Source organism: Macrobrachium nipponense, chromosome 7 (assembly GCF_015104395.2).
Source record: "Macrobrachium nipponense isolate FS-2020 chromosome 7, ASM1510439v2, whole genome shotgun sequence".
Taxonomy (NCBI): Eukaryota; Metazoa; Arthropoda; class Malacostraca; order Decapoda; family Palaemonidae; genus Macrobrachium; species Macrobrachium nipponense.
In genome coordinates this window covers 100,893,387-100,912,018 of record NC_061109.1, presented here as the reverse complement: position 1 = coordinate 100,912,018, position 18,632 = coordinate 100,893,387, and the positions used below count along the sequence as shown (strand labels likewise).

The window sequence follows — 18,632 nt, the reverse complement described above, 5'->3', positions numbered from 1 at the left end:
ATGGGTACTACCACCTGGCCGCCCACTGCGTGTGCCGCGAGTTTTGAAATTCTGTCGGACTTCGGAGACTACAGCTATATATATATCTGTCAGGTAAGTTGCATGAACAAAATGTACTTTTTGTGATAAAACTATTAAAAAAACCAGGCATAAAAATTTCTAGTTGGTTTTTCTTGAGTTTTAACTAACAAAATAGGCAGTTTTAATCTTTTTATAGGGAGTTCAACTATTCGCGGGGGAGTCTGATACCCATTTCCCATGAATATGGGGGACCACTGTATATGCCATCGAATGAGGATGGATGTGCATTGGATACGAGAAGAGGTGATAGAGAGACAGGGAGTTCGAGTGACGAAGGGCGATAGAATTGCATAGTATATTATTAAGGTTTAAAGTGCCAAAGACTGGGACTAGAACATATTGAAAGCAAGGGATATAGCAAAAAAATTTTTTCAAGGGAAATATGAAAGATTTTGTGCAAAAAAGTAAATGTAGACAATAAGCTTTGGCGGCTGCAAGGATAGAAAGAATTGTTTGGGAGTGAGCTATCAGATTTTCATCAAACAATTATGAGTGTAGGGAAACAGACGTATGAGTTCATAAAAGAAAGAATGATTGAACAGGTAAAACTAGTGAATGAGGAATCTGATATAAACAAAAACTGAATTTTAAGACCCACAAATGGGAAGTAATGAAAGTGTCTCAATGTAAGCTCAGCAACTTGAAACTCTAGCCTGAAAAAAAAAATATAAATGGGGAACAAACTATTATAAGATAATAAAATGTTAGTGAAAAAGTTTCTGGCTAAATTTCCAGTTCATGTGGCACAAGTTATAAATTTGAAGCATAAGTACAAGATGGGGTGGGAGAATGAGAGGTTGAAATAGAATATGTATTGTATTGGAATTAATGGAGGACTGAATTTGAAGATATGTCAGAAAAGAGGAATGAGGGAAGAGCGTATGAAGGAAGAATAGAAAGAATGAAGCAAAGGTAAGAGTAAGGGAAATATCGTGATGCAGTGGTAGGTTATTTGGTAGAAATGTTGAATAGTTTTATGAGAGGGATAGGTGACTGGAATGAATTGGGATTGTGGGAATGCTAGAAGTATAAAGCCCCGTACACACTTGGAAACAGTGTTTGGAAACAATGTTTGTAAACGATTTCCAAACAGTTTGGAAACTGTTTCTGAAAACTTGATTCCAAACAGTTTGGAAACAGTTGTCAAACTGTTTGGAAACAGTTTGCAAATTATTTGTAAACTACTTCCAAACAATGTTTCCTGTCCACATCTCAGTTGTGGTCATGCCTGTGATGAGTGTAGAAGTTGCTGCAGCAGCGTCTGCATTTTACTTAGCACTTTTGATAAAGTCAAGGGAGGTCAAGAAAAAGAGAAAGATATGGGTGAAGAATTTTTTTGAAAAGGACCCTATGGTGATTTGCTTTTGGCGGAACTGAAATTAGATGGTGGAGGTTTCACCAATTTTGTTTGGATGTGGTCAAGTGACTTTGAACTACTTTTACGGATGGTGGCTCCCAGTATATCTCGAAAGGATACAAAATACAGAAAGGCTATTACAGTTATAGAAAGTGTATCAGCTATCCCCGCCAAGGCATCAATCTTTTTAATTCTATTTTTGTAATCCACATTTGTTACATCCCACAATGTTGGGGATGAATGCAGCAATTCAATTAGTTCTAGATTTTTCTCGGCAGACCACATGGTGTTATCACTGCAAGTCTCGAGTAGGTACTAATTTATCGTCGCCTCGGCCGCACACACACACAGTGTTTCCCATTCTGGATGGGAAACAGGTCATGAAATGGTGTTTGGAAATGGTTTGCAAACAGTTTGGAAACAGTTTGTAAGCAGTTTGGAAACATTGTTTGCATACAGTTTGGAAACAGTTTCCAAACTGTTTGGAAACCATTTCCAAACATTGTTTCCAAACAATGTTTCCAAGTGTGTACGGGGCTTAAGGAGAACCAGTAGCAGAACGAGGCTGGATAGGAGTAGAAGGGTAAGTTATGGACACAGTAGTATTAATTCAGGCTATGTTAAGTAAAGGAGGATAAGTTTTGAAGAATTATAATGATAAGGAAAATTGAACTTTCCATTCCGTGACATTAAGGAAATAAATTAGGTTAAGAAAAAGTTGAGTCTCACTGAATAACCTCCAAATCTAGAATTCTTTGTAATAGATGGTGGATATGAGAAGTATGATGTTAGCCTACCAGTTTTTAAGTGACAACATTGGTTTATATTTAACCTCTTTCCTCAAAGTTTTCTCTCTCTACCAAAAATGGCTTCTTTTCGATGTGTACTATTTTACCCACTGTTTTTGGAGAAAAGCTACGAAAGGGTCCCCTCCTATGAAAATGGCCTCATAACACCCCATTCAAAGCCATCTAGCATTCTTTGAAAGTTTTGGCAACTTTCTTCCCTTTCTATGGTCAACTTTTGAAGAGCTACTGCTTTCATAAAGATTGAAACAATTTTCTTGAAGAAAAGTAATATGTATCAGTACAAGTGTGAAAGATGATTTAGTCACTAATCTCTGAAAAACCAAAACGAAAATCATTACAAACTGATTAATTAGCTTAATTCTTTTGTATACAATCTATTACATATTTATTTACTTGTGGAATTACATATTTGATGCTGTATTGCTCTGGTGGCCTGAAGGAGTTGCTGCATTTCCAAATTTTCACTTCACATCGAAAGTACTGTACATTTTTAACATTCTAATAGAAACTAAACCAAGAAGAAAGGTACCCTCTGGGTGCTAGCTTTTTCTCTGGTATATTTAGGATCTATTTATACTTAGAAAAGTGAGCTACAGGAACTTTTCACCGGTAGACACAGGTCGAACCCAGAAATAAGAATATTACCTCATTAGTATAAAGGTATGTTGATATAAAATATTAATCATGCCACCCACAGTAAAGGTAATATAATACAAAGTAAATTAGCAAACAAAGCATAATTATACAATTACCTTCCTGCAATGAGCTTTCTTCCATTTTCTGCAGAGGAATTTTTGTCATATCTATCATTTAAGCTTATTTCAGTGGCTACTTGGTTTGTCAAAATCACCTGCAATACAAGTATGCATGTATTAGTTAGAAAATGAAAAAAATACAAATCATCCAATAACAAAACAATTCTTTGTAAACCTACTATAGAGCTATTCTTTCAACAGGTCTGATATAAAAAGGCTTACCAAATATTTCATGCAAAAAAGTGCAAAACTGATCAATTCCCAAAATTTCATATTGTATTTACAATTACAGTCCCAAACAGCACTATGGTTACTTCTACACAAATGTTTTTAATTGATTCCCTGCAGCTGCAATATATTTAACACTTAAACTTTTCTAACCATTTCCTCTGAACCACCAAAGATATGACTATTCCACAAAGTGGAAGGGGGTGCTATCATTACCATTTTCAAAATGCATGCCAAACACATTTTCCTGATGAACTGAATCAAGGATGGTCACTGATGTTGTATCTTACAGTGAATGATTTTAGCATATGATATTGTTCTGTGTAGCCCCAAAACATTGGAAGTGGAGATGAAATTAAGGAAATTGAGAAGGACCATGGGAGACAAAATTAGAAAATTACTTAATATGCAGAGAGAGAGACTGAAGAAATGCATGAAATTTCATAATTGACATGCACTTAAAAAAGGGTGGTATATTCTAAATAATGGTATTATTTCATCATTTTCTGGATAAAGTTATCTTGAGTCCCGTCCAATAAACTGTACACTTGAAAAAAAAAAATACACTGGCACTAATACTAACACATATATTAAGGGGCCTTGAGCTAATCTCTTTTAAAAACTCAAGCATCCAAGTTTGCTTGAAGACTTCCTCTCATAAAAAAATAGACGTTTTTGAAGTTGTTGTTATTTCTCTCCGTACTAGTGATGCAATGGAATCAATAATCAACAAGCCAACATCATTTTCTATTGCACAGTCTTCCAGTGAACTCACTCTGAGGGTAATAAATATTCAGGAAATGAAGGCAAGCCATATTTAATTTGATGTGATGTTCTCTAATATTAAAGGCAATATGTATGTACCCATTCATCTGCTAAGAAAAATTCATATATGCATATAAACACTCAAACATATACTTACTTATGCAGTCAACCCCTGGCATTTGCTGGGGATAGAGACCACAACTACCCGTGAACACCGAAAATCTGCGATAAAACTGGAAAAAAACCCCATCCAATAATGCTTATAACTGCCTATTTTTTTTTTTAATATATTTCAACAACAAAGACCCTCTCTAAAAAAAACAAAAATGCTTATATCTGTCATCTTCTACAGCTCCCTGCCTTTTTCCCCTTAGAATTTGGGATAGTCCTCTGAATTGTTCCAAATCATCTGCCGTCTGGGGGTCAGAGTGTGTGAATAATGGTGGCGACATTTTCTTCCTTCCAGATCAAGCAGATGACACTCTTGGGCATGCCATAATGACGGCTACTCTGGTAAGCTTTCCCCTAATACAAGATCAATAACTTCTGTCCTCTCCTCATGCATCATGACCATCCTCTGACGCTTAAACTCATTCCCATAACCACAGAAAAAGTAGGGCCCTAGAGGTATCATTAAGAATCAACATTCAGAAAGATACATGAAGTCACCATCAATACACACCACATGAACACTAGAAGCAAACACACAGTGAACTGGGAAGCTGGGCAGAGATGCTGGGTCATTTGTGCACTGTATACAGTACAAGGTACTGCATATAACAACACTGATATTCTGTGCATACTGTACACTTTATTGAAATTTTGTTGTGTAGTCAGATGATTTTGCAATGATATTAAAGTGTTTTAGGATGATAATAGAGCATATCTAAAATACTGTAATATACGTAGGTAGTTTGCACAACAACAGGAACTATGTTTTACGCCTACGGAATCTGTCAAAGTCATTCTATTTTCATGTTATTGTTTGTGATTAAATACTTTATGATAAAAATATTATTTTCAGATATTACCATAATATTAATGAAAACACAGCAAAATATCAATAAAATTATTCTTTTTTTCTTAAAAAATGTTTACCCTAAGCTAAATACAAACCACAAAAAACAAGAATGCATCTTGGGATGCTGAGATCCCTAGGTGCGATGCTACTTGACATGCTAAAAGCTGGCAGTTGTAAAGTAGGCAATCCAGGAGCACCATTCATTTTCCTTGGCGCTGATTGGCTGTCTATCCCCAAGACTGTTAGATCACAGCATGTGCTTCTACTGGGCTAGTTTTGCTATTTATCTGTGTACTTTATGCATTGCTCTTTACAGTTTTAATCAGTGTAATTGTGCCCTAAGATGGCTCCTAAATGCTCTGCTTCTTCTAAGGCTTCTGGAAAAGAGCCTAAGTCCCAGAAGAAGGTCATGACACTCCAGGAGAAGGTACAACTTCTGGATATGTTGACAAAGAGAAGTGATATGCAGCTGTAGCATGCCATTGTGGAGTGAATGAGAGTACCATCCACTACATCAAGAAGAAAGAGGCAGAGAAAAGACAGGCCTCAAAAAAGTTTCTACAGTGCATGAGAAGACCATTGTGAGGATGGAGTCGGCATTGGTGGTATGGATAAAGGACTGCTGTAAAAAGAACATCCCTTCAACACCAACATGAAGTTTTCATAATAAAACTAATATTGTAACACTTACCTGAACACCTGAATTTGCCCTAATCCCACTTAGCCTGCCCTAATCCCACTTAGCAAGAACAACTCTCAATTACCAATCCCACAAGTGGGAAATTTAAACAGCCAGCATTACCAATGCTGCAGGTAAAATCTGGTCACTTGAGCTACCATCACAGACGGTTGGCAACGCTGACACAGGCGTGTGCCAATACTCCTACCGGTTCGTCAATTGCTTTATTCATTCAGGTGTTCAGGTATTACAATATTAATTTTATTATGAACACTTCATATTGCAATACACTCCCTGAACACCTGAATTTGTCCGATTAAGAATATTTAGAGGAGGGATCAATTCTATTGCACTCCCCTTTACAACCACAGAGATGGTAGCTCTCCTATCTACTCTGCATAGGAAGTCTGTTTTTAGTCATGCACTCACCTTATCAGTCACTGCTTTTGGTGAAGAGACATGCTGGAGAGTACTTTGATTGTCAGTCAGGTCAGTACTGTCTCAGTCTGTTGACCTCCCAAGTGGCTCGTCAGAACCTCTCATGTATGGAGGAGTACGATGAACCTCCCATGTGGCTATTCAGAGCCTCTCATGTATGGAGGGGAAGAAGCAGAGTGCAGAGCCCGCTTCCTTTCCTGGGGTAAACCCCACCCCCTGGGTTGTGGATAAGGACCGACGACTGACGAGCGACGAAGTATCTCTGCACCGATGAAAGAGCCTAACCTACCAGAGCACCCTCTTGGACTCTCGTAGGGAGATTATCAAAGACTAAGATTCTTAGAACGTACTCGAACTGCATTTATGTGCTTATACTATCTGGCTACCCTAAGATTCTTACAGATTAAAAAGGAATTTACTATCTGGCTAACCTAAAGAAACCTCTGAACTAAGAGAATACTACTTCAGCTAACATGAACACACCCTTGACAATAGAGTTTTACCCACAACAAACGGACTAAGAGAATAACCTTCCGAAGAGGTAACATGAACGTCTCTTAAGTAAAAAAGAAGTAAACACTGAGATGGACTTCCAAGTAGCTGCCTCCAGAATAGAAGACACTGAATAATTCTTTAGAAAGGAAGATGAAGTGGCAATACTCTGAATACTGTGCGCTTGGGGTAGTACCGAGCTTGAGGACAACAAAGAAGAACTCGAAGCCTGGGATATCACCTCCCTTAAAAATTATTTGCATTTTTTGACAGCAGTGGGAAGGATTCCGCAGAGACAAATAGTGTATGTGGACGAGGACGAAGTTTTTCAACCTTTGACAAATAGACGTTTTAATATTCGCACCAGACCATAAAGAATATCTCCACTGAATCTCCAGCAATGAACTCTTGCAGAGAAAGAACCCTAAAACAAAAGCAGAAGGTATTACTTCCGACTCCGTCTTTGCCATGAATTCCAGAAGGAAAAGACAAATACATATCATTTCCCTATATAGGAAACTAGCCTAGAAACTGCCTGAGCTCGCCCATCCTTCCAGCTGTAGCTAAGGCCGTAAGAAAAAGCACTTTCTTAATCAGCTGTCTTATTGTTAGAGCTTCAATTGGTTCAAAAGTCCACTGTTGCTGGCCACTTCCGGAGAACTTGACGTACTACCTTCCTCAGCCACGTCCACTCTCGCCCTAATACCTGACGAGAGCTACGTAACGATCCACCAGTACGTTGAGACTCCCCGTACAAATTGGGGAAGAAGAGAGACTTTTCGTTCTTCGCACCATGTCAGGACTCTGTGCTATAGTATTGAGTTCTACTGAACTTGTTCCCCCCGAGTTCTTCAGGTACGAAAAGGCAGTTACGTTGTCGCAAAACAGCCCCGCTACTCTGTTGTGCAGTGGGCTGAAAAGCACCTGAGGACTTCCTCTATAGCCCTGAGTTCCCAAAGATTTATTGATTCCTCTCATTCCCAATCCCTCCAGAGGCCTAAAGTCTGAGTTTCCAAGGTTGCTCCCCAACCTTGATCTGAGGCATCTGTATAACATAATGAACAATGGGAAGAGGAGTCAACAGATCTTCTGGGTGTCAGATTCACTTCTTCTGACCGCCACAGAAGATCCGCCACATCTAGTTGCAGATCGCACAAGCCACTTTTGGAAGCCAAGAAATACACACCAGAATCCGCCTTACTGGATGAAGGAGTAGGAAAAAGCGGAGAAGGGGGAAAACTAAAGTAGTTTTTTTCAGAACAGTCAGAAGAGTTAGGAGCTAAGGCAAAAGGATTCTGCATTACAGGAACTGAAACACTAACTTGAGACTTGAACCAAACCGAAAAAGAAGTGATGACGGCAAAACTTTGCCTGTGCACAGTTCCACTCGGATCTGAAACCTGAACCCGTCCAGGAGAACAACTGCACATCTGCTATTTTCTCCTCACTGCCTAATTTGTACCTTACCGTCTTTGTGACGCCTAGGTCCTGATCTTGACTATATTATCAACATTAATTTTATCATCAACACTACAAGGGGGTTGGGTGGGGGGGGGGGGGGGGGGGGGGGGGGGGGGGGGGGGGGTGGGGGGGGGGGGGGGGGGGGGGGGGGGGGTGGGGATCCTTCACTGCCTGCTCTGCGCTGAAGGGGCAGAGGGGGCAGACGAACCTACCCACTCAGAGGCTTGTGGTTCTCCATTACCCTTAGCACCCATTCATTAGGGCTGGTTCTGGAACAGACAGGGGAGCTGAAAAGGAAGGATTAGACATCATAACACGACTGCTATCCCTATTTGAAAATTGTTGAAAAAGACTAGTTGTCAAATTTGTCATCTACTTGCAGTCCTGTCCTCTATCTGTTTGACTACCTCTGAACTCGCTAACTCTTTAGCTGATCTGTAACGGAAGCCTGGGAAACTACGGGCAACAAGGGGAAGGAATCTAACTACACCTTTTGCCCCCCCTTACTAGCCAATGACTTGCAAGGTGACGGATGTAATCCTCCATGCTCTTCTTCGTCCAGCCCCCCCCCCCCCCTCTGAACATTCATCACAACGAGTCTGCATGTCACACTTCATCTTCCTACATACCTGACAGATTGGATGTCTATCATGTCTCAAGGTACTCGTCCGTCTGTTGCAGGAAGAACAGGAGCAATGAGCGCTAGCTTCCACGGTCGTAGGAGTCGAAGTTGCAGCCGAAGGTGCTATAGTAGAAGGTGAAAGGAGGACTTGTCCATGATGACTGCCTCGAGCCCTTGAACCAGCGGATCTAAATCCAAACTTTCCACGTCAAAAGAATAACGGAAGAGAAACTCAGCAGCAAACTGAAGTCATAAATCCAGGAGAAAAAACTGGTAATACACCTCCAGGTCTTCACCAGCAATCCAAAATACAGAGAGAAAGAGTCAGGCAATAGGATTAAACCTTGCAACTCGGAAAGGTAAACAAACCGTATAGCAGCGCAAAAACAAAAAAGCAAATTGATGAGGGTAGGAGTATCGGCACACACCTGTGTCAGCGTTGCCAACCGTCTGTGATGGTAGCTCAAGTGACAAGATTTTACCTGCAGCATTGGTAACACTGGCTGTTTAAATTTCCAACTAGTGGGATTGGTAATTGAAAGCTGTTCGGGCTAAGTAGGATTAGGACAAATTCAGGTGTTCAGGAAGTGTATTGCAATATCATTTTGTGAGAAGGCACGGCAACTCTATCAGCAGTCTTCGACTGGCAGCGACACGGAAGGCAAGAGGAGGAAGAACCATCATCAGCTCCTCAAGGTTTTCAGGCCAGCAAGAGGTGGTTCCACCATTTTCAGAGGTGGTTCTGACTAAAGAGTGTTTCTCTGAATGGAGAAATGGCATTGGCCGACGTGGAAGCAGCCCGCAAAATATCCCGTGACCTTCAAGAAAATCATTTGGGACAAGGACTACCATCCAGAACAGGTGTTCAATTTGGACAAGACTGGCTTGTTCTGGAAGAAGATGGCTTCATGGACATACCTCATGAAAGGTTTAAGGCCCAGAAAGATAAGGTTACCCACATAATGTGTGGCAATGCTGCAGGCTTCATGCTGAAACCATACCTCATTTTACAAGGCTGCAAATGCCAGGGCCCTCAAGAATAAGAACAAGCACTTGTTGACTGCGTTTTGAATGCACAACCCCAAGGCCTGAATTACCAGTCCTTACGTCTAACTTCATCCCTGAAGTTAAGTAATACCTCAACAATTTGGGCATGGAGTTCAAGGTGTTGATTATGGATAATGCTGGTGGCCACCCTCTTGATTGATCTTTATTACAAGGAAGCCAGCTTGAGTTCCTCCCTGCCAAGACCACCTCTCTTCTTCAGCCTATGGACCAAGGTATGATCCGTGACCTTCAAGGCATTCTACACCCAGAAATTCCTTGAGCACCTTGTGAAGGTAATGGATGCTGACAGTGAATTTACGATGGAGTATTAGCATAAATTCACGATTGCCATGTGTGCTGGAAGTAGTTGTGACCAGAGTGTGTTCATGATTATAAGGGCTTCTCCTGGCCATTGATAAGGCAATCCAATTTGGAAGGATTCTTGGTGGAGAAGGCTTCAATGACATCACTGAGAATGAAGTAGGCACCCTCACTGATGCCCATTCTGACCCTCTGATGGACCAGGATTTGGAAGAGCTGATTGAAGTCTGCTAGCAAGGAAGAAGACTCAAGGGATAGGGACAAGGAGGAGGAGGAAGAGGAGGATGAGGGGCTCTCTTTGGAACGCCTACCCTTACTTTCGAGGATGACCAACGAGCTGGCTTTGATATGGGATCCCTACATGGAACACTCCAAAGTGTTCAAATGCCCTTGATGCAGCAATGGTGCCTTAAGAAGCAGCGACAGCAACTGCCTATACCCCATGTTTCATCGAAGATGAAGGAGCCTCCAAAGCCTCCCAGAACCCCTGAAGAAGTGCCTGCCCCAAGCCCCTGAAGAAGTGCTTGAAGAGGCACCTGCAGAAGGGGAAGAGGTGTCCCCAGAGGAGATGTAACTCCTCTGCTTTGCTGTATAGTCATATCTTTATTGTCATTCATTGGACTGCACAGCTAATTCTTCATCATCATCTTCAGTCAGCAATCATCACTGGTGAGTACCCATATGAATTAATCTTATTATATTATATGTACAGTACCATTATTATATATAATTATTAATATATTATTTAATCTCATTAGTCTTAATTGGAAAATTATCACCATTATAATTATTAATTAATAGTGAATGAATGAAGGATGAAAATGACAAAGTAAAATTTTAAGATTAATACAAGGTCATATAGAACATTACAAATTCACTTCCTTTTTAGTTGCCCACACAGAAAAAAAAAAACTTTACTTAATTCATCCACTGCACTGCTATAACTTACAAATTGGAGAAATCCTCTGCAGATGATGGCCGGAATACATGAATCTTTGATAAGCATGCAGTTACATCGATGTGATTACAGGAAAACTTTTCTGTCAAAATTTCAGTGATACTGCACAGAAATAACACCAACTAATAGTTATGCATGCAAAAGTGCAACAGAACAAATACAATATTAATATATTCATTATAACTTATGCAACATTTTGCTACCACATTTTTGGGAAAGACATTCACTGATGATCTTGCAAGAAAGCCTTTTCACTTTTTCTCACAGACAGCACTACTATCCTACAGTTTCATCAGCTAGGGCTGCTATGCTTGATTAGGTGTCTCAAGTACCAATTTGCTAAAATGTTTATATATTTTTAGGATGAAATATCTTATTAATTTGATAAAGAACATGACACAAGATGTAAGAGAGAAATTAGAACAAAATAAAATTACAACTTAATAAACTAGTTTTCAATAAGGCAGCGCTGTTTCATTTCCCTTACAATCGCAGTTTTCTCAAGGTTTGTCTTGTAATAAAAACAATAGAATTACTAACCTATGTAACAGTTATCTTTGTGCATAGAAAAGTCAAATAAAATCAATTCTCAGCATTAACATTTTAGAGAGAGAGGGAGAAAAAAAATAATGAATAGGGGTTTTGGGTAGGACCAAGCTTCTTTCCCAGACCATGGGGCAAACTACATAGATTTGGGACTCTCTGGCTAACCTGTTCTATTTAGACTGTTGGTGCCAAGTTACCTTAACATGACACATATGTGTGAGTAAACACATTCACAGTATCATAAATATGATATTGTTATGATACAATAAAGTTTTATACATACTTACCTGGCAGATATATACATAGCTTTTACTCTGTCGTCCGACAGAAATTCGAATTTCGCGGCACACGCGGCAGGTAGGTCAGGTGATCTACCCCCCGCCGATGCTTGGTGCGGGATTAGGAACCATACCCGTTTTCTAATTCTATTTTTCTTCCAGCTGTCTCCTGAGGGGATGCTGGGGAGGGCCATTTAATTGTATATATCTGCCAGGTAAGTATGTATAAAACTTTATTGTATCATAACAATATCATTTTCATACATTCAACTTACCTGTCAGATATATACATAGCTGATTCACACCATTGGTGGAGGGTAAAAGACAGCTATTACTGAATAGACAGGTAAACAACATACGGTTTGTAGGTAATAAATAAATAAACCTTTTGGTTCCTATGTGTTTAGAACGAAGGGTGGGTCGACTTCCTAGCTATTGCTAGTAGTCTGCTTCGTCTCAAGAGCCTCAGCGAGGATGTGACCTATGGCTAAGAGTTCTTGTAGATCTGTCAATGGGGTCTTATCCACTTACTTGACAGAATCTAGTGGTCATTTGTCAATGGGGTCCTTATCCACTTACATGACAATACACCAATGCCTATTGGCATAATTTAAGGAGCACAACACCGATCCCGATCACCTGATCCTAACACGAGGGTTTGTGCTTAATTTTGAAAAGAGCTATCCCCAAACTCATTTCAAATAACCCCAGAAAATAATACACTTATGTTAAAAATAAAAAATAAAAAATAAAAAATTTTAATTCACTAGTTAAGAATCAGTGTCGGCTCCCTATCCCAGCAACGCATCCGTGGACACGTATAACAAAGAGAGAAGGATCTCTCATAGGCCCACTTGATCTCCTTCGTGCAAAGAGAAGTCAACACAGAGTTGGCATCTCCCGTTATACAGCTAATCTGACTCTCACGACATATTGTTATGGAAAGAACAAGAATTGTTAAAAGCTCGCACTTCAAGCGCTTTTAATTCTTAGCTGTTTGAAGGAAACGTCAAGTTACTCAAGAAGTGCTTTAGAGATCCACTCTTCCAAGACCAGGGCTTTCTTTGCAACAGATCTCTTCTAGATGAAGCCCAGAGCCTGGCTTGCGCCTGGCCTGGACGCCTCGCGCCTGTTCTGGCCGCCTCGCCCCTGGCTGGCGCCTCGCGCCTGCCTGGTGCCTCGCCCCTGCTGGCGCCATTCGCTCCTGCCGGGCCGCCTCGCTCCTGCTGTCGCCTCAACGCCTGCTGGCGTTTTCGCGCCTGGCTGCGCCTCGCGCCTGACTGGATCCTCGCAGCCTGACTGAGCTCTCGCCCCTGACTGGCGGCCTCCCCATCGCGGCCTGGCTGGGCGCCTCGCGCCTGGCTGGTCGCCACTCGCGCCTGACTGGAGCCTCGAGCGCGCCTGACTGAGCCGTCGCCCCTGACGGATGGCGCCGCGCGCCTGGCTGGCGCCGTCGCGCCGGTGCTGGAGCCTCGCGCCAGCCTGGCGCCTCGCGCCTTGCCTGGCGTCTCGCGCCTGGCTGTCGCCTAGCCGCCCTGGGCTGCGCCTAGCGCCCTGGCTTGTGCCTCGCGCCAGCCTGGCCGCCTCCACGCGCCTGCCTGGCGTCCTCGTTCCTGGCTGGTGCTTCGCTTGCCTGCGCCTCGCGCCTGGCCTGCTCCTCGCGCCTGCTGACTTCTCCCCACTTGCTGGAGATTCCAGCTTGTCAAGAGTCTCGATGAAAAACTGGCGATGTCCACCTCGGACACTTTATTTGCCTGATTCATTCGCCTCTAGCGCATCTGCGCCAGATTGGAGGCCTACTCCTTCTCCCTCATCAGACAATGACAGTGTTTAATTGGACTGTCTTGCTCTGGCGTCTTTACACCTGTTTGGCATTTGGCGCCCTGATTGGCGCTACATTGTCCGAAAGTCTGAACATCCACAATCGTTTATCAGGAGAAAGGAAAAGGGTGGAAGAAATTCTTTCACTTTGAGCTTATGGCCTCTGCAACAAGGGGAGGTAATTTTAGTCGGCTACATCCAGTAGACGATAGGAAATCTAATAGTCCGAGAGACCAGTCTTCCTCCGAGGAGGATCATACTTGATACTTCAGTTGCTAACGAGCACTCTTCCTACATGTTGACGAGTTCTCTCGTTGCAAAATCTTCCCTATCCTTGCACGAAGGCAGGGAAAGAGCCTGGAAGTTTAAGGAGACTCTGAGCTGAAATTGGGAGGATTCCCGATTTCTAGCTCTTTAAATATATCTCTTCGAACCATCTGGGAAGTAGTTTGAGCCCTCATTGTATTCCAAAGACTCTGTCATCAAACGTTTAAATCTTATCTTCTTTTGTAGATAACAACGTAAATACATTGCCTGGACAACGAATCCTTTATCTGAAAGCGTTGATCCAGGAATAAAAGGTTTATAGTTCTTTTGCCAAACATCCCATGCCGGCAGGAACCCATTGCCGAGTCTTTCTAGAATTTGATTCCAGATTCCAAGCCCAAAATCTCACTCGTCCTTTGGTCGATTAGTACCAAGAGAAGACATTGATGAGGAGCAGTTCCATCTTGTCAGAACACGGAATCTGAGGCCCAAATAGGATCCCATTGTAACTATAAAGATCTCCAAGTCTTGTCGTATAGAGGTATTGTGTAAGATCCCGAAGATCTTAATGCTCTGGCTATCTCCAATTCCCTTTATAGAGACAGAGTATAGCCTTTTACTGCGTTCTTTGATAGCATATATACAAAGGTAATTCTTCCCTCTGAAAGGGAAGAAAAAACCGCTATGTGGTTCACAGAGGTATCGGAAGAGGACAGTTTCCTCATTCCCTCAAGCACGATCTGCAGTAATTATATATCTTATCCATGACTACTGTCATTTACCTTGAAACATCCTCTCATTCATGTCCACTTCTGGTCAGTTCTGCACGCAGACAGACTCAGAGTGGAGAGGTTGTTAAGGTCCATTTAAAATAGATGTTAAAGATATTCAGACTGTCTTGGAAAAGACTTCCAAAACCTGCTGTGAGAAGAACGTGACCTCTGAGAATCCAACCTCACTAAGTCTAAAATGAGGCATAACATATATCCTCTCTTTCTTTGACGCCCTTTGTCTTACATTCTGTAAAGAGTTTATCTTTTAGGGGAAAAAAGACTAAATTTATTCTCCTTTCTATAACATAAAGATGGAGTATATTGCTACCTCTCTCTTATATTCTTTCTTCCTGTCCTCGTGCCTGGGCAACGAAAGAGAATGGGAAAAAAATTCTATCATCGTTATTCTGCAAACAAATTATTATTATCCTATTCTCCTACTAACTGATCCAGGATCGAGGAGAATCATTCAAGATTCCTATCCTAGGACATCAGGCCGTAATGTACGGTTCAGATACTTGAAAGAGGCCTCTCACCCAATACTGAGAGCTCCTACGTCTTTCCAGTACCAAAACATTACAAGGTCTTCCTTGTTATATGTTTACATGGGAGTAGGATATATACCATCCTGTTAATAACAATGAAAGAGGAGAAAGAGGAGCTGCATGGTTCAAGGGACTAGCCGAAACGTGCAATAAAAAAGGGGTTGCCAAGGTCTTTCTAAAACCTGCACCCAGATTAACTTATGAGTCCGATATATTTTCTATCCCTTGTCTCATAAGGTTGAGGAAAGCGAGAGACCTCTAAAGATATCAGTTCTCTTCACCATGTAAAGGTCTATAAAGCAGAAGAACCCACTTATCCTGACAACGTACTATGTTCGCCTGTGCGATATCTAGAATAATTGTCAGTAGAGGGTTGATCTGGCAAAAAGAGTTTCTCCCAAAACAACTCCTCTTGCCAGGAAAGAAGTCGCTCACGCGACCACTATGTTACCTGACATGAGAAGTCTGTTCTTGTTTTGAGAGCACTTCCGCAATTTCAGTTAATCCTGAGAAGGGCCACGGCCGCCTGGTGCGACAACTTGTGTCACTGTCAGGAAAAAAAACTGATCTTTTGTGTCAGTTCTCAAAGAGGAAACTCTTGGAAAGTCTATCTCCAAATACTGAGAAATTGGAGATCCTGATATCTTGCGCCTGGCTGGCCCGCCCTATCGCCTGGTTAAAGCCTGGCACTACTCCGAGCCTGGCTGACGCCTCGCGCCTGGCTGGCGCCTCGCGCCTAGCTGGCGCTCGTGCCTGGTTGGCGCCTATCGCCTGGTTAAAGCCTGGCTGGAGCCTTTATGGCCTATTACTCGCAACCTTGGTCAGGAAATCTCGATATCAAAATAAGAAGAGGTGCGTCTGTAAAGGAATCCTATAATTCTACAGTACTTCCATAGTTGGATGTTTCTTCTCAATTTTCCTCTAATACGAGTATATCGGAAGGGGAATTATTCTTTCCTCGGTTAATTCTTCCGTATCCCCCCCCCTTTTTGTTTTTTTCCTGAACGAGAAGGACCACTTCCAGTGCGAGGGGACTGAGTAACTTCCCAGCTCTATGTAGGAAAGCATAATTTGCTCTTAAGGTATATCTATTAACTAATTATTTCTTGTTAGAGCCAGGCGTCTGGCTGGCGCTTATGATTCCTTATGGCGGATGGTTTGAGGAAAGGAAGCAGTCTACAGGAAGACTGTTCGTCTTCTTCTTGCTAAGAGATCTATGAAGAAGACTTCTCGCAGGTTCTCACAACTCTTTGCAATAAATGTTAGACATACTTAAGGGATTTTGACGTAGGAAAAATCTATTTTTCTGGGCGCGAGGAAGCCGTGTCGCCCAGTGAAATGTGTCCTCTTTAGCACTATTTCTAGTAAAATATTGCTATGATACCAGAGAACTGCTAAATTGGACATGTCAGAAGTCTCTGACTCGCTCACTAAATAAAAGGTGTCCGTATAGAACTGGGGCGAGTGTTAAACACTACCACAGTAACCCCTCCAATTAGCCTTTTCCTCATCAAAAGACCCTGAAAACGGGGAGCCGACCTATAGGTCACACCCAGCTACCCTGTTGAAGGGGACTGCGGCGTCATTCTTATCGATAGCCTCCCAGCGTTGCACGCTTTTTTTATAGCTATCTGTTCTTTTTATTGTTTATCTATCGTTCCCCCCTTCCCCCTTTTTATTTTAGTTTGGTATTTTCCATTCAAGAATTCCCCCTTTTTCTTTTCGTCAGCTTACCGTTTGTTTCGTTTTGTCGGTGAGCAAGTAATTTTTCCTTGTTGCGCCCACTCTCAGTCGAGTGGCCTCCATTGCGTTTTATATTTTTCGCCCTTATTTTCATTACCCCTTTTAAAGCATGTTTTTCCCTTAGCTTTAAGTAATTGGTTTTATTTGGTCTATGTATATTATCGTCGATCGAGGTTCTCACGGACTCGCAAATTCTTGTATTGCTTTTATTTTATTAATAACTCGCCTTCAAAACGAGAAATATTTTTGGATGGTGCTCTAGGCTTATTGCACCAAGCTGGCGCAATTTGCGCCAGGCGCAACTTGCGCCAGGGCTGGCGCAACTTGCGCCAGGCTGGCGCAAAACTGCGCCAGGCCGGCGCAACCCGCGCCAGGGTGGCGCATCTGCGCCAGGCTGGCGCCTCCTACTAATTATCTTTATGTTATGTGCCAGAACATCTGTGTCTTTATGGTACCCGACATCCTTTCATATGTTAATTCCGTCTTATTATGAAAAACACTTTTATATACGTAGTATCATCATTCAGGGAAACCATTTCCCACTAAAAGAATGTTTCCCATCCGACTCATACAACTTCTGCGCAATATCCGATTCTAAATACGGTTGTGTCCTTTTTCGAAAGACTTAACCATACCGTAGTCTTGAAGTGAATCTCTATTACATCTCTCTTCTCACTAAGTATGTATTCTAATAAGCCATGCTTTCGTAAGTATGAGTGCATTAAATAATATCATGTTCTGCTGCATTTAGAATCCTTTAATCATGTTACCTACGGTAAACAGCATTGAAAGGTTGTAATATCCTTCTTATTGAAAGATTCCTAACAAAAGGCAGACACTATATTATTTATGATAGCTTCAGTATTCCCTCAATCCGAGGCTAAGACCACGATTGTAGGGAAGAGATACGGTTTAGTTATCCCATTCCGCAGGAGAGAGCACTGTAAACGACCTCTCACGACTGAGAACAAGATTGTTGACTGCGACTGCGTTTGGTTTGGTTTTGTCAAAGCGAAAGCAGTCTTCGGCCTTCTTTTCCATAGTTGCCAGTTACTATATTAAATAAAGGAATCTTATAAATTATTATCGAACTTCAGGAGTTTTTATATAAGCATAATTAAGCTAACGAGACTTCGACAAGTCTAGAAACTAAATAGGTGTCGTCTAAACAATTCTTTTAAACCTATTCCTTCCTAGGAAAGTCCTAGAAGGGTACTGGTAATTCATGGAAACCTCTTCTAACACGAAGAAAAATGTTCTATCCTACTCTCAATCCACCAATAAAGATATGCTTCTCCGATCACTTCTCGAAGACACGATAGCATCATATAACTCATACTCTAGCTTAATAGAATCCTCTATAATACTGTTACATTAAGGTAAACCGTATTAATTTAGGAAATTTCACTTGACCATTATAGCATAAATTTGGTATGTGTCTATGCCTTGCCATACGTAGTCCTAAGGCGATTTGTCCTAAGCATGGTAGGAGCTAGAAGCTTAAAAGTCATACATATATGCTTTATCACTCAACGAGATCCATAGAATTCATTCGATTGACAAACAATCTAAATCGTTCTCATCATAATAGATTTATATCTAAAAATGCACCGATGGGGAATCTT

The 18,632-nt window shown here is 41.6% G+C and overlaps 1 protein-coding gene across 1 annotated transcript in view; it reads right to left on the bottom strand.

Moving 5' to 3' along the window:
• Positions 1 to 18,632, bottom strand: part of LOC135217661 (DNA repair protein RAD51 homolog 2-like) — a 198,034-nt gene that overhangs the window by 12,146 nt on the left and 167,256 nt on the right. The window contains 1 exon segment of the mRNA XM_064253628.1: positions 3,000 to 3,054. Coding sequence (XP_064109698.1) covers positions 3,000 to 3,054 — 55 coding nt within the window.